Source organism: Drosophila serrata, unplaced genomic scaffold (assembly GCF_035046125.1).
Source record: "Drosophila serrata isolate PLE 108 unplaced genomic scaffold, ASM3504612v1 contig_184, whole genome shotgun sequence".
Classification (NCBI taxonomy): domain Eukaryota; kingdom Metazoa; phylum Arthropoda; class Insecta; order Diptera; family Drosophilidae; genus Drosophila; species Drosophila serrata.
The window spans coordinates 9,013,769-9,040,768 of NW_028257082.1; the positions used below are offsets into that span (position 1 = coordinate 9,013,769).

The 27,000-nt window shown below is 45.5% G+C and overlaps 11 protein-coding genes and 1 long non-coding RNA gene across 14 annotated transcripts; 4 read left to right on the forward strand and 8 right to left on the reverse strand.

Annotated features, from left to right (window-relative positions):
• Window positions 1–4,995: 4,995 nt before the first annotated feature.
• On the reverse strand, window positions 4,996–6,284 carry LOC147644421 (uncharacterized). Of its 2 annotated transcripts, none has more exons than XR_015270719.1 (3): window positions 5,957–6,284; window positions 5,571–5,903; window positions 4,996–5,477 (listed from the first exon to the last, which is right to left on the reverse strand). It is a non-coding gene; the product is annotated as an uncharacterized LOC147644421 (long non-coding RNA). The 2 variants fall into 2 exon arrangements; XR_015270718.1 differs by having other exon boundaries at window positions 4,996–5,485.
• Window positions 6,285–9,593: 3,309 nt separating this feature from the next.
• Atg9 (autophagy-related protein 9) lies at window positions 9,594–12,505 on the reverse strand. Its single transcript, XM_020947326.2, has one exon. It carries the CDS (start codon window positions 12,354–12,356, stop codon window positions 9,795–9,797), a length of 2,562 nt encoding a protein of 853 aa, XP_020802985.2. The 5' UTR covers window positions 12,357–12,505; the 3' UTR covers window positions 9,594–9,794.
• Window positions 12,506–12,704: 199 nt separating this feature from the next.
• On the forward strand, window positions 12,705–14,613 carry LOC110179719 (RING-type E3 ubiquitin-protein ligase PPIL2). Its single transcript, XM_020947339.2, has 4 exons — window positions 12,705–12,869; window positions 12,929–13,883; window positions 13,940–14,091; window positions 14,153–14,613. Exons 1-4 carry the CDS (start codon window positions 12,838–12,840, stop codon window positions 14,565–14,567), a joined length of 1,554 nt encoding a protein of 517 aa, XP_020802998.2. The 5' UTR covers window positions 12,705–12,837; the 3' UTR covers window positions 14,568–14,613.
• Window positions 14,601–15,063, reverse strand: LOC110179801 (mitochondrial translation release factor in rescue). Its single transcript, XM_020947410.2, has one exon. The coding sequence runs from the start codon at window positions 15,061–15,063 to the stop codon at window positions 14,641–14,643; it is 423 nt and encodes a 140-aa protein (XP_020803069.2). The 3' UTR covers window positions 14,601–14,640.
• On the reverse strand, window positions 14,601–15,606 carry LOC110179821 (mitochondrial ribosome and complex I assembly factor AltMIEF1). The gene is made up of 2 exons (XM_020947430.2): window positions 15,176–15,606; window positions 14,601–15,104 (listed from the first exon to the last, which is right to left on the reverse strand). The coding sequence occupies exons 1-2, from the start codon at window positions 15,341–15,343 to the stop codon at window positions 15,066–15,068; spliced, it is 207 nt and encodes a 68-aa protein (XP_020803089.1). The 5' UTR covers window positions 15,344–15,606; the 3' UTR covers window positions 14,601–15,065.
• Window positions 15,600–17,393, reverse strand: JhI-26 (Juvenile hormone-inducible protein 26). Its single transcript, XM_020947370.2, has 3 exons — window positions 17,057–17,393; window positions 16,006–16,805; window positions 15,600–15,935 (listed from the first exon to the last, which is right to left on the reverse strand). The coding sequence occupies exons 1-3, from the start codon at window positions 17,291–17,293 to the stop codon at window positions 15,653–15,655; spliced, it is 1,320 nt and encodes a 439-aa protein (XP_020803029.2). The 5' UTR covers window positions 17,294–17,393; the 3' UTR covers window positions 15,600–15,652.
• On the forward strand, window positions 16,110–26,279 carry LOC110179761 (isocitrate dehydrogenase [NAD] subunit gamma, mitochondrial). Of its 2 annotated transcripts, XM_086828987.1 has the most exons (3): window positions 16,402–16,541; window positions 24,945–25,678; window positions 25,776–26,279. In XM_086828987.1, exons 2-3 carry the CDS (start codon window positions 24,985–24,987, stop codon window positions 25,901–25,903), a joined length of 822 nt encoding a protein of 273 aa, XP_086685113.1. In that variant the 5' UTR covers window positions 16,402–16,541; window positions 24,945–24,984; the 3' UTR covers window positions 25,904–26,279. The 2 variants fall into 2 exon arrangements, with proteins under 2 accessions (XP_020803040.2, XP_086685113.1); XM_020947381.2 differs by having other exon boundaries at window positions 16,110–16,541; window positions 24,945–26,279.
• On the reverse strand, window positions 18,524–20,915 carry LOC110179740 (uncharacterized). The gene is made up of 3 exons (XM_020947359.2): window positions 20,616–20,915; window positions 18,979–19,784; window positions 18,524–18,926 (listed from the first exon to the last, which is right to left on the reverse strand). Exons 1-3 carry the CDS (start codon window positions 20,850–20,852, stop codon window positions 18,632–18,634), a joined length of 1,338 nt encoding a protein of 445 aa, XP_020803018.2. The 5' UTR covers window positions 20,853–20,915; the 3' UTR covers window positions 18,524–18,631.
• LOC110179729 (uncharacterized) lies at window positions 21,028–23,064 on the reverse strand. Its single transcript, XM_020947349.2, has 3 exons — window positions 22,755–23,064; window positions 21,561–22,363; window positions 21,028–21,490 (listed from the first exon to the last, which is right to left on the reverse strand). The coding sequence occupies exons 1-3, from the start codon at window positions 22,989–22,991 to the stop codon at window positions 21,193–21,195; spliced, it is 1,338 nt and encodes a 445-aa protein (XP_020803008.2). The 5' UTR covers window positions 22,992–23,064; the 3' UTR covers window positions 21,028–21,192.
• On the forward strand, window positions 23,284–23,955 carry LOC110179779 (uncharacterized). The gene is given in 1 exon segment (XM_020947396.2): window positions 23,284–23,955. A coding segment is annotated over 1 exon segment (582 nt). The 3' UTR covers window positions 23,866–23,955.
• LOC110179789 (uncharacterized) lies at window positions 23,986–24,718 on the forward strand. The gene has a single exon (XM_020947406.2). It carries the CDS (start codon window positions 24,122–24,124, stop codon window positions 24,614–24,616), a length of 495 nt encoding a protein of 164 aa, XP_020803065.2. The 5' UTR covers window positions 23,986–24,121; the 3' UTR covers window positions 24,617–24,718.
• Window positions 26,217–26,872, reverse strand: LOC110179810 (uncharacterized). Its single transcript, XM_020947418.2, has 2 exons — window positions 26,457–26,872; window positions 26,217–26,378 (listed from the first exon to the last, which is right to left on the reverse strand). Exons 1-2 carry the CDS (start codon window positions 26,757–26,759, stop codon window positions 26,346–26,348), a joined length of 336 nt encoding a protein of 111 aa, XP_020803077.2. The 5' UTR covers window positions 26,760–26,872; the 3' UTR covers window positions 26,217–26,345.
• Window positions 26,873–27,000: the final 128 nt, after the last annotated feature.

Sequence of the window (27,000 nt, forward strand, 5' to 3'; positions counted from 1 at the left end):
ATTAGAATCAGAAATGGTCACAAGAAGTAAAAATTACAAATTCATTTTTGTATGAAGTTTATAAAAACTTTTTTAAGTTTACAAACATGAATATTAAAAGTAATACTAATAAGTAATAACAAATTGCTGGAGTTTTCATGACATGACAAATAATAGGAACAATCTATAAAATATTAAACACGCAGAACTCAGAATTCATTAGAATATGAAGGTGTCAAATAAAATAAAGAGATAAAGAGAAATAAAAATATTTTCTTGAATAATAAATGCTGCGTGACATATCTGATTATTTTTATACATATATTTTTTTGAGTAATAAGTCGTGAGTGTTATAGTTCCCTATACTTTAAGACCACGCATTAAATGGGTTAAGAGTAGCACAGGAAATGCTGACCAAAAAATAATAAAAAAAAGGCCACTAAACGCAGTCACAAGAAAATATTGTTGCCGACGATCGCGATTCCGTGGATCGTGGCATGCGCACTCTGATCGAGATTGCAGCGACAGATAGCAGACCGAAGTTACGATCATACATATGCATATAGACTCTGGGTCCAGCCAGCACTGGCTCCAGCTCCAGCTCCTCCGGCAATCCCGCCTTGGGGCCGTAAAGTTGTCGAAAATGATTTGCAGATCAAGATTTGGGAGCACAATTTATGTGATAACCCACTCTAAGAGCAGCCGAAAAAATACTAGAGAGAGAGATCATAGCATTGCTATGCGAGATCCGTGCTATGCTGTTCCGTTCCATTCCTCCTCCTGGCTCCTTCCGCCTCCAACTGGGTCCAATTAGTGCGTGGACTGCGGCTGCATTGGAAATGCATGGACAATTGTTAGTGCCTCCATGTAGCGCTAATAATGACGCCTTTAAATGTGCAATAACAATTTTTGAGGCGCGCAAAAAGTGCCTTCTATATATATGTATATATATATCTACATCGTGCATCGCCCAGCTATATCTATCTCCATTGCCAGTCCATGTGTGTGTGTGTGAGCTAGAGCAGTAAGTACCGCCCATAGGCTGGAAAACCAGCACTGCCCCCTCATCCCGTCCAGATCGATCTACACAAAAAAAAGCTGCTCATGAGCTACGTGAGTTTTTTACTGATCAGCAGAAGATTGACTTTGATCTGTTGGTGGTAATGGCTGGATGGTTAATGGGGCAGCCTGAGTGCGGATCTTACTTAGCCAGCAGGCATCTCAAATCTCAAAATGTGACTCATAAATACCTGGCATCTCTCTCTCTCTCTCTTAAGGCACATTGCGCATACGCACTGTTGGCACTTGAAACACTCTGCCCGTGATAATATTATGATAATGAGCCCAGAGTCAGATTGCCTTGACTTCTTTTTATCACTCAGCGTACCTCATTTGCGTGTGATTTTTGTTCTGCGATTGCAAAGTCAAGGGGAAATCCATTGTATCTGAAACTTTGAATGTAAAGTAAAGACATGAAGGAATCTTTGGTTTCCGCGGGAATCACAACATACCCACCCACGTCATTTATCAGTTAGCACTGATAAGAAGCCGATCGAAAATTATTTTCCAAACTGATTTGTGTTTGGGAAAAACAATTGAGTCACTGAAAACGGATGTTGAGTTGTAATTGCTCAAAATTAATTTATTTTTAAGTTGTAAAGTGTTATAATTGTAGTAAAAAAGCTTGTAAAGCTGTGAAGGAATCATTTCCGACCCTATTATTCATATATATTATATTTTGATCAGCATCAACAGGAGAATCTTTCTAGCCAAATAGGAAATTGGCCGATTTTTTCAAAATTTAATAAAGGTTTACATCGTTAAAAATGTCAAAATTTGATAACATTTTGAATTTTAAATTGATTATGCAGCTTTGTTATCCTAATAAAAAATAGAAGAGAAAAGCTTTCCAAATTGAAATGAATGCAGTTTTGGCTTAGTTATGCAATTTATAAACTTAAATATGTCGAACAAATGTTCATTTAAACATATCAAAATTTATCGATTCAAAAAATTTGAATTTGTCAAGCTATTTATGTTGTTATGTTATGTTATGTTATGTCTTCGATTCAATCCAATAATTACATTTTAAACTACATGGGTATATACTCTTCGGCTTCTCCAAGTTAAAAATTAATTTGAGAACCATTTAATTCATTTATTAAATTAAAATCCTTTTGAATTAAAAATCATTTTATTTAATCGATTTTAAAATAATATAATATAAAGTTTATTTTGGAGCTTAATTGACTTTCATGTATTTAAATATCCAAAAAGAGACTACAATACTTGCCTTATAATTTGATATTCATATAATCTAGGGTCAAAAACCCGGATCATTTATATTATTTATTTAACAAACAGGCAATTAAATGTTTACCTATTCATTGATTTTGAAGGATTTATACCCTCTTTTGTGGTCGCAATCATTAATCAATTTAATATACTCCGGCTGGCTGATTTAAAATTGGGTGCATGTCGGTGCTCCGTTGAACCAAATTAAGCCCTTGGGAGTGGCCCCAGCCGCCCAATTGAAATGCCAGCTCATGTCCGGGGCACTGGGACTTGGAGCAGGAGGTGGACACTGGACCATGGGGCTGAAACCTCGAGACCGCCCGGGCGACAGCTGAACAAAGTGTGTGTCAGTTGCAGTCAAGTGGAGCCATAAAGCTCCATGATCCCGCAGATCGACGGTGGCGATGCCGATGCCGTGTCAGCTACTGCGATCAGTCACCCGGCGAACGCGAATTGGGATTGGGATTTAGATTTGGCTATGGATTTGGGCTATGCATGATGTGGACTCGATGCTGGACGGACGGGTGGGCGTCATAGCATTCGCATTCGCATTCGCCTTCGAATTTGGATTTATGGGCTGCCCAGCGTCAGCTTAATGAGCGGCCTGCATCCATAATGCGGGCCCAAAAGCTACGTGAGGGAAAAACCAATAGGAAAACTTGGATAGAAATAAGAAAAACCAATGGAAAAAATAGAGAAAAACTCAATGGGATTAGATTAGATGGCGCACAGCTGTCGTGACAGGTTGAGAGCTGAGTTTGGAGTTTGGGAAACGCGCACGAATGAGAATTTATGGCCAATGCCAGGCGAGCTGGATCTCGACCGGGCACCGAGCTGGGGCAATATTTTATAATGACTTCATTACAAAAAAAAAAAAAACACAAAAAACGGAGCAAAGGAGTATCGGTTGAGTCCCACAGGCTGGAAAATTGTAATAAAAACTTGGCTTTATTTTGACTTTTTCCCTGCCAAATTTGGCCACTTTGATTCGTCGCATAATTGGCAATTATCGTTGCGGTTAGAGACGTGGGCGATATCCCTCTATTTCTTATATATTTTATTTTTCTTTCTTTGAGGTGGCACGCAATCCCTGCGGGTTGTCTCTGTGTGTGCACAGGATTTATGCACTAATGCCACATTGTGGCTCATTGTTTATTGATCGGTTTAGTGGGCATGGTCAGGTGCGGCTAGCGGCCATTTATTAATTGCTATTCCATTCACTTTGCCTCCAGTGGCGCGAGTTTAGCCTTAGGCCCCGGCCCCGGACCCGCTAGTGAATGTGGCTCACAGAAAAATAAAAAAATAATACAACAACAAAAAATAGAGAGAAAAAATAGTGCAACTCCTGCACGCACATTTGCATTTTATGGCTGAAATTAGCGTCTAATTGGAGTTTACACGCTGCATATTTTATTCGCAAATAAATTGTGTTTTTGCAGTGAGCTCTGAGTTTTTTTTTTTTTGTGGGGGGTTTGCCTGCCGAATTTGTCAGCGTTTCTCGCTCTCTCAATTTAAAGGCAAGTGCTTCGAGCCACTCACTCACAAATACCCATAAAAACACGGGGCACACACACTCCATTTGGCTGCAATGGCTGCTGATCGACTTTGGCCTATGCGGCGTATGCGTGTTTTTTATAATTGCAAATCACAACTACCATAGCTCACGCACTCGTAACACACACACACACACACACACCACTGACTGCACACACTCACCTGCATCGGTGCACAGGTGGCTGCTGGCAGTAGGCGTGTTCATTAGCCGGCCTTAAAACGCACACACATCTTTCCAAAATGGCGAACATATCGCCGGGACAGCAAACTTATAAATTGAGCAACCTAACGCCAATCTTGAAAGTGAATCGCAGGTGGCAATTGTTCAGATTTATTCGGTGAGATCAGCATAAAACTTAGTGTTTTTCCCAGGAGATGGAACTGATTAAGAACTAAATTAAAATATTTTTAAAGTTTATTAAATTCGAAACAGAGTTTTAGTTTTCCAAAGGAAGTTTTGGTGACTTAAAGAAGTCGCTTAAAGTATTCGTTTTTTGCTGAAAACGCATGCAAATAAATTAAATGTCTTTAGTTGAATGTATTTATTAATGAAACCCTTTAAATGCATTAAATATCTGTCATTTCAATGTTTTTATTTGTATACTAATATTTGAGGCTTCCTTTTGTGTGATTTTTAAAAAAAAACCTTTTAAACAAAATTGAATACATTTGATTAGTTCTTCTTAATTTTTATGTTGGCGTCTCATAAAGATATACAATCTTCTATAAATTCATTTATGATATTTCAAAATATTTACAATGACTTAGTTATGCTCAGTTTAAAATTCGACTTCCCGAAGTTACCTTTTCTTATTTTCCTGAAGTTTTCTCTTTTTGTATTCAAAGTGTATATCTGTAAGCACAATGCTTTATTAAAATTAATATAGTAAATAATAGCAGCCATTTTGCAGCTATAAACAAAACAAGTCTAAGAAACTAATTGTAATATTTTTAATTTAAATTCCCAAAGTAGAAGGCTTCGCAATATCTTCATATCTATATCTTCTGTATCTAAAACTAAAAACTTTATAAGCAGCAATCTTGAGTGACATATAACTTGGTAAGGAGAGTTGAAACTGAAACTTTGCCAGCAGATACTTTTATGGAATTTGCCCCTGCGAAATGTGAAAATATCTTGAGGATTTTCCTTGAAATCGGATGCATTGCATGTCGTCAACTTGGCCGCTGTTCCTCCAGTGGCAGCGGTGGCACCTGGGACTTCTCCCGTTACCGCGGCTCCGTCTTCTCTAGCTGCTTGTGCTGCGGCATGTTGAACAAGTGCTCAGGATCGGAATCGAAATCGGAATCGAGAGTTATCTCTGAGCAGAGGTGGCATTGCCACCACCGAGTGACAAGCGGTGGCTACCAAGCGGGCAGCTTGAAATCCGATACGCCATTTGCTGCTCCGACTAATCCTGATGCGGTGCACCGACTCGGCCCACTCTGGCCTGGCTCTGACTCTGGGCTGGCATTTTCCAATTAACTTCGCATTAGCCACCGCCCAAAGTTGGGTTCTAGAGAGCTGCTTATTCATATTTCCCTGCTGCCGCTGCTTCTGCTGCTGCCGGCTGTCAGTTGGGGCCATGTAACGTCATCCCGGAACATGACAGACGCGGGCTAATCCTCCAGCCACCATCCACACCAACGGCCTGGAACGCTAAAATTATTAACGCCATTAACGGCAATAGAAATATTTGTGCAGCCCGGCCAAAAAGCCTCATTCCACATCCCCATAGCCATACCCAAGCCTCAGCGGCCAGAACCCGAACCCCTCTCGGCATTATCCAAACGGGTTCCGGCGCGGATGAGGAGAAAATTACAAGTCGTCGTGGCTACAAGCGCCTGCGACTGTGGCCCACAAATGTGACTAATGGCATTTCTGAATGCAGATTCAGCCCCGAGCCGAGCACCTGGTGGATGCGGTTCCGCAGGGGGAGTTGCATCCAGCCAACTCCTTTGCAGTTCTTTAAGTTTATGGGCAACAATTTTTAACGCCTTGCCAGGGAGAGGCATGATACAGAAAGAGAAACATGGGGGATTTTGTAAAATAAAGGACATACCGTTGGGATTAATTCCTTGGATGAACATGTGTTAGCAACCATAAGTTGGATTTCTGCAACATACTTACGGAATAACCTTTACTTAATCCCATCTATATAACCATTAAATTACCCCACTTCTTGGAATTAAGCTCCTAATTTCTCTCTGTGCTGCAGATTCCATGTGCGTGTGCTTTTCTGCAGCGTCATTAATTTTGCCATGAATTGACAAAAACATCATAAACTACTTGTTGAACAGAAAATCCACTTCGGGCGACAGCATCCCAGCATCCCAGCGTCGCGGTAAATCCAGCCCACGCGCCAATGGGGCCCAGCTGAAGTCAATCCGAGCCATCCGGCCGAATGGGAGTTGGGAGATCGGTGCGATTGGACGATTGGGAGATTGGAAGAGGGTCTTTTGGATGAGACTGGGATGCCGTTGCCGCCCGGCAGGCTCATGTTCGATGCTCCTCTGCTGCCTGTGCGTCTATGGGGAGCGGCTGGCTCATAAATATGCCAATGACTTGGCCTCCATCCGTTCCTCTTGCTCCAGCTCCTTATCCTCCTGCAGCCATGTGACCTGCAGCTGGAGGGCTTATGCCAAATTAATGAGTCCAAAGAATGTCATTTCCTTGATCATCTTGTAATGGGTGAAAAAGTGAAGGAGGCTTGGCTTTGGTCTATTAATTGGGAGTATCTCTTTTATAGAATTTATCATTGAGAAAACAAGTAGTAAAAGTTGCCAAGCCTATAAATATGAAGATAAACTTCAAACTGGATTAAGATGGTCTTAACAATATGCAAGAACTCTTTAAGATTTTAGAGATTGCCTGATGTTTGTTCTCTTCTAGTTAACTTTAATTAACTTATAGCAATAAATACTCCTTCAAGGGCTACTAACAATGATATTTAATTAAGGGCTGGTTGTAGCAGAGACCCGTTTCGCTTTTCTGTGACCCACACGGCGTATGCTCAATGTTAATTAGCGTAATGATCTACAATTTAAGCCAACAAACGTTTACAAACAGGCAACAGCAATTGGATGTTTAATGAACGCTCCAGTTCCAATACCAGTACCCTTTCCCCTAAGCCACGAAGTCGAACCCCAAGCTTAATCCACCTCCAGTGATCCCATCTCGAAAAACAAGTAGCTGGCAGAGAGATCCGGGCAGAAGGTAAACCGAAGCCGAGATTAATAGCGATAAGGCTATTGATTAGCATTTTAGCCACCGCCATTAGATGGAGGAGCGAGGCAGCCAAACAGCAGACTATGTAGAGATCCACTCTAGATGCTATCATCTCCTGGATTGGAGGAGGGCGGGGATTCAATCGCATCGAATCGGCTTGGATCGTAAGGTGTTGCAGGCATGCAATGGGTAGATAATTCAAGCGGATGCAAGGCCAAAACCAGACACCATTGCTGATCGAAAATTAAGCGCATGCCGGCAATTTGCATAAAAGCAGTTTAATGTTTAAATGTTTTATTGAATCGCAGCTCGATTACACGGCAACAGTCCGAAAGGAGCAAATGAAGCCGCGTCTAATTTGCAATGCAAATCCAGGCAGGCAGGGAGAGAGCTTGGCGGGGTGACTAAACTATTTGAACCTCATCTGGTCAATCTTAACCAGGGACTCATCTATTTGTAAGGAGCCAGCCCGAGCCGGTTTTTTAATTATGAAAAAACCGATAAGTTATCAGGGAGAACGTGCTGGCTCCAAAAGTGGGAAACGATGCTCCAAAACGTTGATCAGTTGTCAATCAAAGGCGACGACGCTGATGCTTCACACTCGTCGCGGATCAGCAGAGGCTACGGCTTGGGGATCGGGGCAGGGACTGGGACAGGGACCATCATCATTAGTCGCTGCCGGAGACATAGAGACACGTTTGATAGCGGCCGACGACGTGCAACTGCGACAACAGGCCTGGGCTCTAATTGCGGAATGGCAGCTGCGATCTGGAGTCTCAGGGAACTGAGTCTTGCAGCTCGGCGACTCGAACTCGAAACCTTATCCAACTGTCAGCGGCACTCAGCGCTGCAAAGTGACGCCTGATCTTGAACTGGTTCTACTGCCGCCGCGATCGCGACGCGGTGGTCCATAGCCATCAGAATCCCAGACAGCCGCATATGCAAGTGGCTCCCGTCCACGTTCACGTCCCTGTCCATTCCAATCCAATCCATTCGCATTACCATTCCCATTCCCATTCCCTCTCTGGGCCTTTCCAATTCACAGCCAAAGCTACGATTTTCGGGCCCTGCTGTGACCAAATTGCGTATCGAGTGATCACGAGATATCCAGAGTTTCGGGGTCCGCCGAGGTCTACCACATGCAGTGTCATTACTCGATTGGCGCAGGAAATCATAAATTAAATTCGATTGTTTGACAAGGCTCGCGAAATGTTTCCATTTGAGCCATAAGCGACGCGTCACCCCACTCCAAACCATATCATTTACACGAAAGGAAAAATATGGCAAAAAAGAAGGAATACCACTTTATTTGGAATAAAGAAATCAAGATTTTTAACTTCTTAATCAGAACTTGAGAGATTTCTAACTGACCATAGAACTTAAAGACTTTATGTATGAAGCTTTTCACATTTATAAACTTCGTTTTAGGTAGAATTGACTGCATTTGAATAGGTAAGGAGAAACTTACTCCAATGATTTAAAGCTCTTAAGGTTATGGAATCAAGACAACATAATTATTTCAAATTTTTTCCCTGTGCAGGATCGGATAACACAAGCTATACAATTAGTACTACATGCAACTGCAACTGCATCGCCATCTTCCATCGTCCATCGGAGCTCGAGTCGGATTCAGAGTCCGAGTCGGAGGATGGATCCAAAACGGGCAAGTGGCCGGCCTGCCTTTCGTACATTCGTGTAATGTTGGCCAATGCTCCCCCCAAAATTGGCGTGCAGCGGAAAAATGAGACAACGTGATCCAAAAGACTCTCCAGCGATCCAGCTAGAGAGATTCCAACTGCAGCCACAGCTCCAGCTCCATGCAGCACGCACATAATTCATAAATGTTGCCACAGCCATTGCCGCCGCGGCAGCTGGCGGGGATTGGCGGTATCTGCATCTGTGTATCGGTGTCTGGCTTGGACTGGCCTGGGGAGATTCATAGGCACGCACTTTTCCACCACACTTCACTCCTCCGATCTGAGTTCTCCGGTGTCCACTCTCTGCTCGCTGCATATGCCATCAACACCAATCGCCAAATGGCGTTCGTGTGTGGCAAGTGACACACGAGGCGCTGCAGCACAGCTGGATGCGTCTCTCTCTCTCGCCGCATCTGGATCTCGGTTCCATCTAGTGGCTGGTGGATGTGGTGTGCCAACAATGCCGGCAAATGGAGGCCATCCATCAGAACCCCTGGAGATGTCAAGGCACAGGATTCCCACAACTCGGAGAGAAGTGAGATCTAGATAAAACGGCAATAGGCTTTGGGTATGTTATCCTGACTAAGGAAGTTTTGTCTATTGCTAGCTGGGATTTAAATATATTTGTGGGTTTAACATTTGTGGTTATTCCTGAATATATATTCCCACGTGATGTTTAATGCAAATAATTATTTTTAAGCCATTAAGTACTCTTAACATTTTCCTCGATCTTGCTAGTTATTTGACTTAGAATTGATTGATTAGCATACATAATGAACGACAATCCTTCATTATTTAAATGTAATTTCCGTGTAAAGTATTAATTTAAACCGAAACTTGAGTTTTTTGATAATGCAGTTATGTTTATTGCTTCTCGTTTAGTTTAGCTTAGTTCGACATTAGTTTAGCTACGCACTAGACGACGTCGTTCGCTCGCTCGCTCGTTCGTTCACACTTTAAAACTTAATTAAAGGTTAATCACTAATAGCAGAATGGGGGGTGGTCCTTAGCTCTACAAGTGGTTAGATCCACTCTGGCCGCTGCTATGAGCGGATGCTACCCAGCAGCGGCGTGCTCTCGGCAGCCTTTGAGGTAATCACGGTATGGCGGGAGCCGGCGGTGGCCGGAGCAGCCGGTGGTGGCCTTGGTGGCCAGTTGCTCGGCCCAGGACGGTCGTCCTCCGTCTCGTCTATGCGCGACTGGCGCGCCTGTCGCCTCTGCTGACTTAACTCGTGCAGGTAGAGGGCGCTCAGGCACATATCGGCCACGCCCACGTTCAGCGGTGTCCGGCCCACGCGTGGCTCCATGCCGCAAAGTCCGTATAGAAGGGTCTCTCCAGGACCCTCTACACGGCCTTCGGCACGGCTGAGTCCCAAGTGTCGCATACTGTCCGTGGGTCCCATGCTGGCGGACAGGTTCTGCTGCAGCATCTGGCGGAAATCGCTGCCAGCGACTGGAAATCCTCCTGAGGCTGGACCACGGTTCAGTCCCACTCCCACGCCCGGGCGCTGGGACTGCGAGATCTCCAGCTGGTGCGGTGTCAGCTGGGCGGCCAGCACAGAGTTTGCCAAGGAGCAGTACTCCTCGCCGATGGTACCGAACGAGACGAGGCTGTTGGTCAGCGGGTTCTCCTGCACCGTCGATGTCTTAGCCTGCACTAACTCACCCACAGCATGCTCTCGGACTCCGCGCAGGAACTGCTTGGCCTCCTTGGGCATCTGCCACTCCGGATTGTTAAGAGTGAAGCGCAGCAGCGACATCTCCGTCTTGCCACCGGCCAAGCTGCGCTGCTGCGGATCTTGCTGCTGTTGCTGGTGCGGTTGCTGGGTGGCTGGGCGGGTCATCTCATCCAGCTCGCTGGTCAGCTGCCAGTCGGGGTTGCCGTGCTTACGTACATCCATCTGGGCGAAGGAGCAGACGTTGCCCACACCTCGCACGGAGACGGTGAAGGTGCGGAAGAAGCGCACCAGCTCCATGGCCTTGGGCCGGAACACAAAGATCAGCACGAAGGGTGTGACGAACGGACTGAAGACTTCGCTGAGCAGGTAGCCGGCCTTAAATTGGAAGAAGTGGCCGAACTCCTGACGAACACGAGCCGTGTGTGCCTGTTGTCGCCACTCTGAGGGCAGGTAGTGGACGTGCGCTATGATGGCGGTCATCAGCTGTTCGGGGCACCAAATGAGGTTCTCATCGGGAACGAGAGTCCTGGCAATTACACCCACTGTGGTGAGCACGGCCATGATGGTAACCACGTGCTCCACCTCTGCGACGTGAATCGAGTACATGGTCAGCACCAGGAGGAACAGAAGCAGACCTCCGCTGATGAAGAGCAGATTCTTTGCTATCACAGCAAGCAGCGGCGAAGAGAAGGAGTTAAGGTAGCGGTCTGCGTACTCGTAGGCCCGATTCAACCGCGCATCCAGTTCGTGGTCCAGCTCGTTGAAGTGGCGCAGGTATAGGCGCCCGTAGTTCGACCACGTTCGAAGTCCCAAGGCACCAGGCTCCTTGCGCAGGATATTTGCATAGGAGAAGCTGAAGTAGATGAGCTGCCACACGAAGATGACGGGAGCCAGCAGAAGGTTAAGCAGCGCCACACCCAGGATCAGCTTGGACAGGCGCTGGGCTAGCTCCGTTTGATTGCTTCTCACCGCAAATTCATCCCTGAGCTGCCAGTTGTTTTGAAAGGGCGATCCCGGCCCGCGGAAGAGGATAAAGTCTATGTTAAACAGCATTCCACGGCTGAGAGAGACCACCTCTCCGATCAGCGGCAGGTGGAATCGGACGGGCAGCAGCTGCTTGTTCATCAGCGCTACCAGGTAGTTCTTGAAGCGAAGCACTCGATGGTAGATGTCGAGCTCGGTGAGCGACTCCTTGTCGATGCACATGTGCTGCTCGGCCTGGACGCGTCGGATGCGCTGCTGCACCTCGTGCCATGTGAAGTTGTCCAACTCGGAGTCCTCGATGTGCAGCGCCGAGTTGTAGAAGCGACGGATGTCCGCGAATTGTGTGATGTGATAGACCATCTTTAGCAAGCGGATACCCAGGTAGATAGCAGCAATGAACACAATCAGGTAGGTGAAAAATCCCACGCGATTTCCCCACTCCGACGTGGGATAGATCACGTCAGAGAGCGTGGTCTTCGTTCCGTTGTGCTGGACATCGCCGAAGAGTTCGTCATAGCGGACGAAGTGAGTCACAAAGACCAGCAGCCAGACGACAAATCCGAACTCCAGCACTTGTAGCACCTCGTCCAGCACGATCACTTGAAAGCCGTGCTTTTGCTGGTACTGGTACATACGCGAGAAGAACGAGTCAAGGTCCTCGATATGATTCCATCGCGCCCGTCCCGTCTCTGGAACCATGTGTATCATAACGCCACTGTTCCGGGGCGTGTCCTCGGCCTCGTGTTCCGTGTCGGGCTCCTCCAGCGCCTGCTCCATCCCATGGTCGTCCAGGGGGTCTAAATGCGCAGCAGCTGCTTGTGTTTTTGCGTCTTTCGCTTTTTCTGTTGTTGTGGTGACTGTGACGGGCGGGCGACGCTGCTCCTGGAAGGGGCTGGCCATCTCTTCGTCCAGCGAGCGGTAGTTTATGTGGGGGCTAGACATCGCGCCCAAGGTCAACCGTATTGCCTATTTTTATCGTCGTATATTATACGTTGGAAAATTCGTCGCTCGCCTTTGTTGTTTGATTTTACTGAACCTCCCGAACCAGGGCTGCACCGCCCTGAAGAACAGCTGTTCGTGTGGTTCGATAACACTGTGCAACAAGATTCAGGCACTTTCAATTATCTGGTATTTTTTAAATATGCAAATTTGCAGCAAGTCAGTGGAGTCATTATGGTAGTTATAGTTATGAAACACCAAAGATATTCAATTAACTCAGGCTATATAAATCATTAAGTATAGTATTTATTTCTGTTTCGATACTTTAAATATTTATTGGTATGCACTATTTTGCTGTGTAGTGTTCGCGTGCAATCGATTATCTGCGCACAAGTTGGCAGCTTCGATGCAAATTTTGTAAACAAAGTCGCGATCTCCGCTTGTTTTATTAAATTCGGTCAATCTGTAACAAAAGTCAGTCAAAATGGGTAAAAGACAGCACCAGAAGGATAAAATGTAAGTCCCCAAAGTCCCTAAAGTCACGGCAGTCCATTAAAATCCACCGTGCTTTACAGGTACCTCACGTACACGGAGTGGAGCGAGTTTTATGGAGGGAAAAAGACCGAGTCCGCGGAAAACAACCATGTCAAGTTCAAGCGGCTTCCGTTCGAGCACTGCTGCATCACCATGGCGCCGTTCGAGATGCCCTACTGCGATCTGCAGGGCAACGTCTTCGAGTACGAGGCCATTCTGAACTTCCTGAAGACTTTCAAGATCAATCCCATCACCGGCCAGAAGATGGATTCCAAGTCCCTGGTGAAGCTGAACTTTTATAGGAATGCCAACGACGAGTACCATTGCCCGGCTCTGTTCAAGCCCTTCAGCAAGAATTCGCACATCGTGGCGGTGGCCACCACGGGCAATGTTTACTGCTGGGAGGCCATCGATCAACTTAACATAAAGACCAAAAACTGGAAGGATTTGGTGGACGACACGCCCTTTCAGCGCAAGGACATTATCACCATTCAGGATCCTCAGAAACTGGAAAAGTACGACATCTCTACCTTTCATCACATAAAGAAGAACCTTAGGGTGCTCACGGAGGAGGAACAGCTAGAGCGAAAGGATCCGGCCAGCACGCGCATCAAGACGATGAATTTGGAGACCAAGGAGACGTTGGCCCAGTTGCAAAAAGATTACCAGCCTGCGGAGGAGGAGCCATCTACGTCTAAGCGAACTGCGGACAAATTCAACGCCGCTCACTATTCCACGGGAGCGGTGGCCGCCAGCTTCACGTCCACTGCCATGGTGCCCGTTTCCCAGATAGAGGCGGCCATAATAGACGATGATCTGGTTAAGTATGAGAGGGTCAAGAAGAAGGGCTACGTTCGGCTAAACACGAATTTCGGCCCCCTGAACCTGGAGCTCTACTGCGACCAAACGCCACGAGCCTGCGACAACTTCATAAAGCACTGTGCCAATGGCTATTACAACAACGTAATGTTTCACCGATCCATTAGGAACTTTATTGTAAGTATGCATGGACTGTGAAGCAGTGAGGAAACTAATTAAGTTTCTGGTTCTAGGTACAAGGCGGTGATCCCACTGGTAGTGGTTCTGGAGGTGAATCCATTTGGGGCAAGAAATTCGAAGACGAGTTCAAACCCAATCTTACGCACACGGGCCGAGGCGTACTCTCCATGGCTAATTCGGGACCCAATACCAATGGCTCGCAGTTGTAAGTATTTTTATGCTTATTAAGGTTCTGCCAAATACATTCCCTATTCATATTTTTTTAGCTTCATCACGTACCGCTCTTGCAAACACCTGGATGGCAAGCATACAATCTTTGGGAAGCTCGTTGGCGGCCTGGAAACTCTGCAGAAAATGGAGAACATCGAGGTGGACAACAAGGACAGACCGATTGAGGACATCATTATAGAAAACTCCCAGGTATTTGTTAATCCCTTTGCCGAGGCCGTTGAACAACTGGCGAAGGAGCGAGAAGTGGAGCTGGCAAGCAAGGAGGAAACGGTGAAGAAGGAAGAGAAACAGAAGCGAATGAAGGAACCCCTAAAAGTGTACAGAGAAGGTGTGGGCAAGTACCTTAAACTCCAAGCGGCAGCCAAAAAGCCAGAAACTCCTCTTCCAGCCGCACAAGCAGCCAAGAAAAAGAAACTCGGCGGTGGCTTCGGCAATTTCTCCAGCTGGTAGATGTGCCCTAAAATATATGTTAGGTTAAATGTATTTTTGTATGAAAGTTCTGTATTTTCCCTATTTGTCAACATCATTTGTCCGGGCGCTCCCTTTCCTGCCAGCTTTTCTTCATCTCCTGGAGTTTGCTTTGCCTACGACGCCGCTCCGTGGATTTCCTTTGTTCCTGTGCCTTGATCTGTGCCGCTATGGAGTTCTCTCCATTTATATGAGCATCCAGTTTCTCCAGTAGCAGCTTCCTGGCCTCCACGCGATTTTTGGAGGCCAATCGATGAGTGTGACACTTGATGGTGATGTTGGTGGGCAAATGTCGCAGGAAGACGCAGTTGGAGGTCTTGTTCACTGCCTGACCACCGGGACCACTACCTCGCGTAAAGGTCTCCTCGATCTCAGATTCCTGGAGTGTTGGATAGCGAGTGTAGTCCAGATTGGCAGTGGATTTCCAGCGCGCAGAAGGCGAAGGAAACGCCAGGAAACGTACCAGACCCCGCAGCATTCCTACAGAATGCGTCCCTTCTTCAGCAGTGTTTCTCCTCTCTGAATATGGGAAATTATCTCGGAATTAGACAGGTGTTATGAAATAGTAAGTAGTAATAGTAAATATTTACCTTGAAACTAAAGTCAATTTCCACCGGGTTTGTGAGGGCTCGATTGTCTCTGAACTCGTGGCGTACTCGGCCCAGAAAGTAATTCTTGTCGGTCAGCTTTAGGTGGTTTCCGTATCGTATTAAATGTTTGTAGAGGCGCAGGACTTGTTGCCGGGAAGGTTGAAACATTTTCGGTCTTTTAATTTTGTTTAATGACCGAACCTTTCACAACACTAGTTTAAAGTGGTTCACATGTGTGACGGCGAAGTAACACAAGTTGGCAGTCCCGGCGCAATCAGCTGTTCTAAATCAAAACAAAAACAAACTTCCAGAATTAAAACACTGATAAGATTTAACACCCGAAAATACGCTGTATTATAATTGGCCTGGCTTCCTACGGCTTCCTATCTTCGCATTCAATATGGGCCGTAATGATTACAATCGATTTTTAGTCAGTGTCAGGCACTAAAGCAAAAAAATATATTTATTATCTGCAATTCACGCATTTGACAACTTGTCAACATCAATGCCATCATCTATAGAGACCCCACATTTTTGGCTCAGCTCCAGCATTTCCTTAATTTGGTGAGCCACCTCCCGATCTACCAATTCACCGCCCTGGGTCATTACACGGTCTATAATCTCCTCTGGGGTGAACTGTGTGGCGAACATCTCCTGCGGCGAAATGTCCATTGGCTCAACGAGGGTCATGAGGAAGAAAGCCGAAATGGACACACTGTACGGCAGGAAGCGCACGTACTCCTTCAGGAGCTCCGCCCGACTGTAAGACAAATGAAGACATATATGAAAATCCGATAATAATTGTAAAACAACCAATTTTTTTTACTGACCTCATAGACTCCGGAACCTCTGCCTTGGCGTGCTTCCTGTAGCTGTCATTCAATGCCGAGCAATATTCATCAAAGATGGCATCAAAATTTGGATACCGCACATCGGCATAAACGGATATGGCTAGAAAGACCGAGAGATCGATCATGGGGGAGGACACGCGCAGCGTTTGGTAATCGAACATCATAATCTCCTGCGGCTCCTCCTCGCCATTGTACTGGTAGGCCACGTTGTTCCTTACATAATCTCCGTGGCAGAGAGTGGCCAGAGGTTCCATGGGCGCCACCCGTTGTCTGCCATACTTCGTGCTGTTCGAAATCAAATCGCTGAACTGCTTGACAAACTCCTCAGAGATCTGGGACTGGTATGTGGTCACCGCCTTGGCCGCACGCTTGATGGCTGTCTCGCCAGTTAACTTCCAATCCGGATGCATCTCATCACTGGCATATCGCGATTCCCTTAGACCGCTGGTCAGCTGGGCGAAACGCTCTGGATACTTGTGCTTCAAGGCGTAAGCGAAGCCATGGAACTTTCCCAGGTAATTTACAGCTATCAGAGCGTGTTCTAGGCTAAGACCCACCCGATCCTTGGTGACCCGCCATCCCTGCTCGGCGAAGTTCTCCAAGATGATTACCGCCGAATACGGATTAAGTTCACTGTAGTAATACTTGGGTGCTGCGAATTTGCCGCCAGCCAATCTTTGAATCTCTGGGAGAATTTGCGTGTAGAAGTTGATTTCATTTGTGAAAAGCGCTCCAAACTGGATAGATTCATAGATGGGTGGCGGTAGCTGGGGTGTTTTCTGGGAAATAGCCGTAATCTTCAACTTATTGCTTTCGTTTTGGGACATAAAACTAATATTCATTGTTAATTGTTAATTCTGTAATCTAACCTATCGCTGATCTCTAATTTGACTGATAGCACGTCATATCAACACTTGATATGCATATCGAGTCGGTTTTAGCTATTCCTCTAAACCTTGCAGTAAATTCTTTAAATTCTCTGCCTTGACCTTCCATTCATAATCGTTTTATAACTTTGAAGATACACTACCTTAACGACCATCTTCCGCTGGAACTTCTCGCCGTCGTACTCAAAGTTGATCGTTGTCCGATAGCACGTCGTAATCATAAAGGCCTCCGTATGACCAATCACGTCGATCTCGATGTCTCCCACATGGAAGGTGTCAGCCTTTGCATCGTTGTAGTTGTCCACCAAGCGTCCGCTCTTTAGAATCTTTGGAAGAATCGTAGAGCGCAGCCACTGAGTCTCCTCCTTGATCTGTGACATCGTGTTTAGTTATATGGGGTCCGTACAGGTTGGCTTCAAATAGCTTAATGAAATTGAGGGAGTGTCGTTAGCTATTTTGTAGGCTCTGTTAGGCATATCACGTTCTTAGATAAGAAATAATCGAAGAGCGAATAAGTCTATTTTCAACACTCTCTTCTGTTTGCTGTACATTTATTATCATATTTTCGAGTTGATTTAAAAACACCTTTTTTTACAATTTATCACTTAAATGTCGTGAACTTTCTTTAATCAATGCCTTCGTCTATAGACACTCCGCACAGTTGGCTTAGCTTTTGCATCTCCATAATCTGGTGGACCACTTCACGATCAACAATCTCTCCGCCGTGCTTCATGCCACGATCGATGATCTCCTCATCTGATAGCTGCAATGCAACAAGGGTCATAAGGAAAAACGCAGCAATAGACACGCTGTACGGAAGGAACCGCACATACTCCTGAAGGAGCTCACCAAAAAGCAAAACTTCGCTACAAAATCCTTATCAAAGGAAAGGGGAAGTTCTCCAAAATGACCATTGCTGAATACTGATTTAGTTCACTGTAGTAAAAATTGGGTGCATCGAAGGTTCCCTCAGTCAACTTCTGAATTTCTGGAAGAATTTCTCTGTAAAAGTTGATCTCATTGCTGAAGAGTGGTCCAAACTGAACCATCTCATAGACGTGAGGAGGCATCTTGGGAGTTTTCTATAAAGTAACAAGCGAAAGTGAGACATAAATAATTTTATTTTTGAGCGGTCAATGTACTTTGAAAACCAAATACTATATTTTGTATTAGTTTGGTAAATTGCGTGGTCGGAAAACGAATAGGGCTGTAAAACTGGTTTGGTAGGGCCTCCCTCCACAAGTCAGACGAGTTTACCATGTTCACTAAGATTGTGACTGATGCTATTTTTCGTTCTTCGACTTTAGTTTAAGACTTTTGTAAAACTTTGAAGTTAACATAAAGGCCTCCACATGGCCAATCACATCTATGTCGATGTCTCCAACCTGTGTCCGCCTAGGCATCGCTGTAGTTGTCTATCAAGCATCCGCTTTTCAAAATCTTTGGTAGAATCTTAGTGCGCAGCCATTGAGTTTCCTCCTCGATCTGTGACATAGTGCTTGTTAGATCCCAAACGTTTGGGTTCCAGCCACTAAATAAACTCTCTTGAGCGCAGTAAGCAGCTTTTATAGGCTAGCCCCGCTCTTTATGGGATTAAGAGAAAACCAGAGTTGGAAGTTCGATTTTGATTTATTTGAGCTAAGAGTAATATATAAATTTGTTAATTAAACAGAGTAATACTTATATGTATTAATATCTTATTGGATTGATAGATTTAGTTAATTCATAGGGAACACACATGGCAACTTTTCCAAGTCAATGCCATCGTCTATGGAGACGCCACACAATTGGCTCAACTCCAACATCTCCTTAACCTGGTGGGCAACCTCCCGATTCACTATTTCACCGCCCTGTTTCATAGAACGCTCGATAATCTCCTCATCCGTTAACTGCAGGGCAAACATCTCATCCTGTGACATGTCCAAGGGCTCCACCAGGCTCATAAGGAATGTAGCCGTAATGAAGATGCCGAAGGGCAGGAAACGCACATACTCCTTTAGAAGCTCCGCTCGACTAAGACCAATACTATTAATAACATTCCCCTTTTACTCCACTGTTCACTCACCTCATGAAGGCTGGAATATCGGAATCCTTGGAGTGCTCGAAGTAGCTGTTATGCAGTGAAGAGCAATATCTTTCGAAGATGTCATCAAAGTTGGGATACCGCACGTCGGCATAAACAGATATGGCCAGGAAAGACGATAGATCAATCATGGGCGAGGAAACCCGAAGGGTTTGGTAGTCGAACATCATGATCTCCCTGGGTTCCTGCTCCTCCTGATCAATGTACTTGTACGCTACATTGTTCCTCACATAATCCCCGTGGCAAAGTGTGCACATGGGCTCTCTGGGTGCCACTCTCTGTCTACCATACAAATTGTAATCCGCGATCAGGAAGAACAAATGCCTTACGAATTTCTCATCGATTTGGGGCTGATAGGTCTTCACCGCCTTGATCGCCCGTTTAAAGCTCGTCTGGTTGGTGAGATCCCATTCCGGATGAACCACATCGCTCTCGTAGCGTGATTCCTTTAACCCGCTGGTCAGCTCGGCGAACTTCTGCGGATTCTTGTGCTTTATGGCATAAGTGAAGCCATGGAACTTGCCCAGGTACTCGACTGCAACCATGGCGTGTTCAAGGCTTAGACCCATCCGATCCTTGGTCACCCGCCAGCCCCGTTCGGCGAAGTCCTCCAGAATGAGCAGCGCCGAATTCTCATTTAGCTCGCTGTAATAATACTTGGGGGCCGGGAACGTTCCACCAGCTTTCTGAATCTCTGGCAGAATTCTTGTATAGAATGCGATCTCATTGCTAAAGAGCGGTCCGAACTGAATGTTTTCATAAACATCTGGCGGCACATTCGGTGTTTTCTGTGAAATGTGTTTGAAATATTTTACTATTGAGTGTTCTTGGCTTTGTTGAGTAATCATTACTAGCAGCGTATTCCTTATCATCAAATAATAATTTTCTTGATTAGGCAGACCCCACAGAAACATGGCAAACACAGCAACGTAGCATACCCTTGAAGGGTATAATAATTTTGATCAGAAGCTTGCAACATAGTGAAGTAGTCATTTCCGACCCTACAAATCATATATATTCTTGATCAGCATGAGCAGCCGAGTCTATCTAGATATCTCCGGCTAAAAAAAAAAATGTTTACCAATTTTTTAAAAATTTTTTTCGAGGGGTTACATCGTTAAATTTGGCAAAAATTGGCAGAATGTTGTTTTCTTTAAAAATTTAAATTTAATTAATTTAAGTATGCAGTTGTATTAACCTAATAAAAACTAACATGGGAACGCTGTCCGAATTGAAATTAAAGCTTGACTTAGTTATGCTCGATTTTCATGATCCAATCGCTATCTTCAAAGGGTATAGAAACTTCGTTTTTCCGAATTTTTTCTTGTTGAATACTTGTTTTACAATGTTTGTTGAAAATCCAATGAACCCCTAAGCATGACGTGCAGCTCTTATCTGTTTTGTTGTCTGAACGAAATGCTGATATTTTATCCGCAAGCGGCGTCTAGACTTGCAAGTGTACACGTATACTACGTATATTAATAGGGTTCAACTTTGTATGAAGAAAAATGTATATTTTTTACTTCCGTGACTGGCTTATTGTGCTGAAATTATCCCATTTCCATGCCTGCCACACCTCCACCCATTTTCTCGGCTTTGCGAATTTTCAGTTACTCTACCTTAACGACCATCTTCCGCTGGAAACTCTCTTGGTCGTACTCGAAGGTGATGGTGGCCCGGTAGCAGAAGGTTAGCATAAAGGCCTCCGCATGACCAATTACATCGATCTTGATGTCTCCCACCTGGAAAGTGTCCGCCTTTGCATCGCTGTAGTTGTCCACCAAGCGCCCGTTTTTCAAAATCTTTGGGAGAATTGTAGATCGCAGCCACTGTGTCTCCTCCTCGATTTGCGACATGGCGTATACTTGATTTTTTTAGACGAACCAAACTGGCTTGCTCCCAGCTAGTTACTGAACAGCGGCGAGAGGTGATAGTGTATTTTGTGCGCTCTGGTGGTCATGCTCTTTCCGAGATTAGACAAATCGTTGAAGAGCGGGATCGAAGGTTCTCAGATAAATAAGAGAGTTACGATTCTTTTAAGCGTCTAATCTCCGCTCTTTGCGTTTTTTTTTTATTATTATTACATCATGTTCAGGGTCATAGTAGTTAAAATGGAATGATAGTGTTTTTGTACAATTTAAGTATTATTTTGGACTCAATTTTAAAGCTCATAAGTAGACAATAAATAATAATACATTAGTTATATGATTCTTTTACTTTGGGCAGTTGATCGACATCAATGCCATCGTCTATGGCAACCCCAACCCTTTGGCTCAGCTCCAGCATTTCCTTAATCTGGTGGGCCACTTCCCGGTTCACAACTTCACCGCCCTGGTTCATCACCCGCTCGATGATCTCCTCATCCGTTAACTGCTGGGAGAACATCTCCTCGGGCGACATGTCCAAGGGCTCGACCAGACTCATGAGGAAACTTGCTGTAATAGATACACTATAAGGCAGGAAACGGACGTACTCCTTCAGTAGCTCCGCATGACTGTAAGAGAATCAGATAAAAAATAAGATAAATAATACTTAACCATTCTGCCTAGCTACTTCCAACTCACCTCATAAAGTCAGGAATCGTAGATCCCTTGGTGTGCTTTGTATAGCTGCCATGAAGTGAGAAGCAATATCTTTCGAAGATGGCATCAAAGTGTTTATATCGGACATCGGCATAAAGAGATATCGCCAAGAAGACTGCGAGATCGATCATGGGCGAGGATACCCTTAGTGTTTGGTAATCGAACATCATAATCTCCTGCGGCTCCTCCTCGCCATTGTACTGGTAGGCCACGTTGTTCCTCACATAATCTCCGTGGCAGAGAGTGGCCAGAGGCTCCCTGGGCGCCACCCGTTGCTTACCATACAATACGTAATCCCACATCAAAAAGCATAACTTCCTGACGAACTCCTCTTTGATCTGTGGCTGATAGGTGGCCACTGCCTTGGCCGCTCGCTTAACGCCGGTCTGGATGGTGAGGTTCCACTCGTGATTAATCTCATCTCTGGCGTAGCGGGATTCCTTTAGCTCACTCGTAAGCTGGGCAAACTGCTCCGGATTCTTGTGCTTTATGGCGTACGTGAAGCCATGGAACTGGCCCAAGTATTCCACTGCAATCAAGGCGTGTTCCAGGCTTAGACCGACCCGATCCTTGGTCACTCGCCAGCCCCGCTCAGCAAAATCTTCCAAAATGATTACCGCAGAGTGCCTATTCAGCTCGCTATAGTAATACTTGGGAGCCGCGAACTTTCCACCAGCCACCTTCTGGATCTCTGGCAAAATTTTCGTATAGAAGTTAATCTCGTTGGTGAAAAGCGGTCCAAACTGTATGGAGTCGTACATCTCTGGAGGCACCTTCGGTGTTTTCTGCAAAGTGCGAATAAAAAATGTATTTTATTAATTACAAATAACTGGACTTCCAAAAAAACAATGATCATTGCTTTTATAGATTTCCGTTCTAATCGGCAAATAGAATTGGCCTCTGATTTTGATAAGGTTTTCGAGTTAAGACACCAATTACATCTCAACTATTTCACAATATATTTTTAAAAATCCATTGAAGCCCATAATGAGATGTTTCGAGATGGTTTTATCTGTGCTTTAGCTTTGCAAACACACTCGAGATAATTTATGCAAGCCACTTTTGTATCTTTAAAGGGGTGTTTACCCGCTTCAAAGTTTATGAGTTGTTAATGTATTTTGGAGACTGTTTCACTGTGGTGAAATTTGACAAAAGTTAATTAAGACTAAGTTATACCTTCACGACCATCTTCCGCTGGAGCTTCTCCCCGTCGAATTCAAAGTTGATCGTTGTGCGGTAGCAGAAGGTCAGCATAAAGGCCTCCGCATGCCCAATTACATCGATCTTGATGTCTCCCACCTTAAAGGTGCCCGCCTTTGCATCGCTGTAGTTGTCCACCAAGCGTCCATCTTTCAGAATCTTTGGCAGAATCGTAGAGCGCAGCCATTGGGTCTCCTCCTCAATTATTGACATTGAATCTATAGTATATAGTATTTGTTTGTTTGTTTTTTTACGCTTTGCGCGCTTGTTGAATGCCGGATAAAGAATGAACAAAAGCGAGCGGTTATAGGGAGCTTTATACGATCGGCTGGTCATGCTCTGTCCGAGATTAGATTGAAGAGCGAACCCGAACCCAAACCCGAAACCTCTTGATTAAGAGAACCCTATGTACTCTGATGATGAGGCTTGGCTGCTAAGAGAAACATTTTCATTCTAGGGATTCTTTGTCAAAATTTATAGTTTTTAAACAGATTGTAGCTTTGGCATGATGATGATGACGCCCGTGAAATGGTACTTGCTATACATGACCGGATCCCTGAACAGGGACAAACGGTACGTTCCGAGATACACGGAGGAATCGGAGCGCCGCGACGTAGTGACAATGACGTGTTCCAAAGGGAAGAGGTCCACAAAGATATCACCCATGGCATCGGACATCAGTGTGCCGATGGCCAAGAAGATAAGCAAGCGCCAAAGTACCAGAAACAAAATGTCCACGACCATTAAGGTGACTAAGCCCAATGCAGTGAACCCCTGCTGCTCAGAAACCAGAAACAAGCCACTCAGTATTCCAGACTCTCCTAAAATGCTGGAGTTCTTTGCCGAGGTGCGTCAGCGGGAGCTTAGGGACTACTATCTTCGGATGAAGGCAGCGGAGAGATGTTCAAAGGTTCCTGCGACCTCTCCCAAGTGGAAGTCTTCCTCCCATAATATCTACTGCTCCGGGGCCAAGAGCGTGAGGCAAGAATTACAGAATATAACTAGGAATAAGATTTGTGATCGGTATGGGGATTCCACATGACTATGGAGTGCCTCCCTCGCACGTCCACACTCAGCACTGAGGTGATGCGGTGGTGGCGACTCCATTGGCATGTGAATTGGTTGTAATATTATTTATTATTATTAAATGTATTTTAATCATTACTGAGCCATCTAAGAGTGGAGTTTAAGTTCTCGTACTAATCTTTTATGACCCTTAGCAAGCCTTGCCTTTGCTGCTGCTGCTAAGATTTGATCTTCTGCCTTAGTTTCAGTCAGACTAGTATCGAAATCGTTAGGACTCAGCTCCAATAAAACCTCTCGCGAGCTTCCCGGAACCCACAATGTTTTCCGATCCCTCCCAGGAGACGCAGGCCACGCAGACTGAGGCGCAGCCCGAGCATGCGCCTGTCTGCGTGCCGTTGTTAATGGTGGACGACGATGGACGGAAACGGTACTGCTACCATGGCGGCAAGTGCAAGTGCCAACATTGTGCCAAGATCAAGGCAGAACAGAACCAGAAGTTGGACCAGGAGCTGGTGTCCTACCTGCCGTCCTCGAGGTTGCAACTGGTGCCACCCATTCGAATGGTGAGACCGAAGCAGTATCGCCTGGAGGCTCGGCGAGCAGCTCCGGAAGTGGCCCAGGACCTGAAGGAGGACCACGAGCGGCTGCGGGCGGAGTACCCCATCTACTACCTCCCGGATCGATACTTTGCCGACAAGGCCTGGAAGCTGCCCGGACCGCAGCACAAGGAGACGCAGACGGAGATTCCCATCGGAAAATACGGCATCGATGGTTGTCCGTGTCCTAACAAGTCTCTTTGTTACGATATATAGTTCAGGATTTGGCAGGGAACATGCTATGGAGTCATTAGTCCCATGTTAAGGAAGATCAATACAATTTTGGCAAAAATAAATCTTAATATAAAATTTGTAAAATGTGTAGATTCAATTATTTAAAACTACAGCTTTTTGCGTTGTTATATTAAAAAATCTGAAAAGCCTTCAATATATACAATAAAAAAACCAACGTTCATTTCTGAGCAGTTAATTTTAGATGAAATTCCAGTTTTAGGATTCATAAATAATTGGTTAAACTTTACTAAAGCTAAGGAGGCTTAGCACATGGTGTCATCCTATTATATTGATTCCTTTGTATTTGTAGGCTCTCTTTTTGGTCTCGCCACTTAAATCCGATCACAAGAATGCTTCAAGGTGCAAAAATAGGCCGACATCTGGCCAAGATCAGCGGTTTCCGTTACTATTCAACAACGGAGGTGACCGGCAGTCTGAAGTCCTCCTACTTGAAGGGGCATGTGCGTTTGGACCCTGTCAACGTGCCGCCAAAATCATACTACGGCGGCATCCACACAGTCACCCTATACACAGGCAGCTCGATCATTGGCCAGCAGGGCGCCAAGTTCGTCAGCTCGCTACTCCAGAGCAGTAGGGTGCCTGTGGATGTGCAGCCTATTGGCGCGGACCAGGAGGATGAGTATTATAAATCGGTGCTTCGGAATAGGGCTGCAGTTCATGTGGATATCCATGCGGATGAAAAATCCAAGGCGAGATCCCTGAAGATCTGTCACGATCTGGATCTGTATGTGTTCAAGACGCGGACGCGCACCTTTCCTGGATATAAGGGTCGGTACCCTTGCGTCGACATCCAAATGATCGGGCAGAACAACATGGGCAACTACTCGGAGCTGGAGTACTCACCGGTGAACGGCGTAGTGGAGGCCCTATCCGTCGTCACCCAGGCGGCTAACCGGAAGTACTTGGAGCACGCTTTTGCGGCAGCGGCGGCAGCTGGCAGAAGGCGAGTCACACTGGTCAACAAGGCCAAGGAGTGGCCTTTGAACGACGGAGCCATGGTGGAGGATGCCAAGGAGATCCACAGTAAGTACGAGGATCTAGAGCTAGAGCTGATGGAGGTGGAGGAGTGCATCAGCCGGCTTGTCACAAACCCCGCCTACTTCGACTGCCTGTTTGCCAGCGATCGCTATGCCACCTTCCTCTCGACCATCTGCAGCGGGGTCTGCGGCGGAGCAAATCTCTTCAGTGCCGTGGAGATCGGGGACAATCATGCCGTCTTCAAGCCCCTGCAAACGAAGCTATCGCTGACCAACTACTCGAATCTCAGTGCCTACGGGATCATATCCACCATTGCGGATCTCTTGGAATACCTGGGCCACCAGCATTGCTCCGAGGGATTGTGGGCCCAGATGCAACGCACCATGGACGAGGGCATTCGCACCGTCGAGTTCGGGGGCAAGGACTCTGATGAGTTTGTCATTTGCAACATCAACAACCAGCTGAAGTGTGTGGGATTGGGAGGAAACAAGGACGGCGGGGAATCCGAGTAGCGCCTTGAGGCTTCACTTCTAAATTATTGTTAACCCGTTTCGGTGATATTATTTATTTAAAACTCAGTAAATTCCTCTATTCTGAAATTTTCTGCTGCATATATTTATTAAAAATGTTATTAACTGAAAACTTATATTAATTGGTCAAAACAAAAAACAATATTAATTTGGGCTATTTAAACAACTCTCTCCAAATGTCCTTAAAAGTTACGTCGCTTAAGGGAGGATTTGCGCTGGATGGTAATGGATGGTAAGATTAATTGCCATTTTTTATTTAATTTTCAGGAAATGCTGAAGAAAAAAAGACTTACCTGCTCCTCTTCTGTGCGCAACTTGCCATGGATCATCTTCATCTTCCAGTTGTCCGTGTAGGTCACCAGCTCCACCATCGTCTTGAAGGTGACAGTCTTCTGGATCTTTGGGCACTTGCTTTGCTTGGCGTTCTTCTTCTTGTTTGCAGGATATTTCATATAATCATAGACAATCGGCTGATCAGGTTCCTTATCGATAACAATTTTATTATCGACCGACTTCGTTAAGACTGGAACTTCCTCCGGCTTCTTGCTAGTTGCAAGTTTCCTGAAGTTGAACCGCTGCTTGGCTTGCTTCTCCATGACCCGGATGTGCGGCGGGGGAGATAAATTTTGTGGGATTTAGTTATCAAAAATATCAAAAACTTCAATTGTGAGAGCCGGAAGTCAGATTCAAAGTGCCTGCTGCGGGCGGTATGAGTGTGTGTGTGTGTTGTAATAAACGTTATGTCCTCCCATTTGCACGTACAATTTGAATAAATTTATGCTCTGGGCCGGCGGCTGTAAACAACTACATAAATACCGGAGAAGCAGGAGCAGGAGC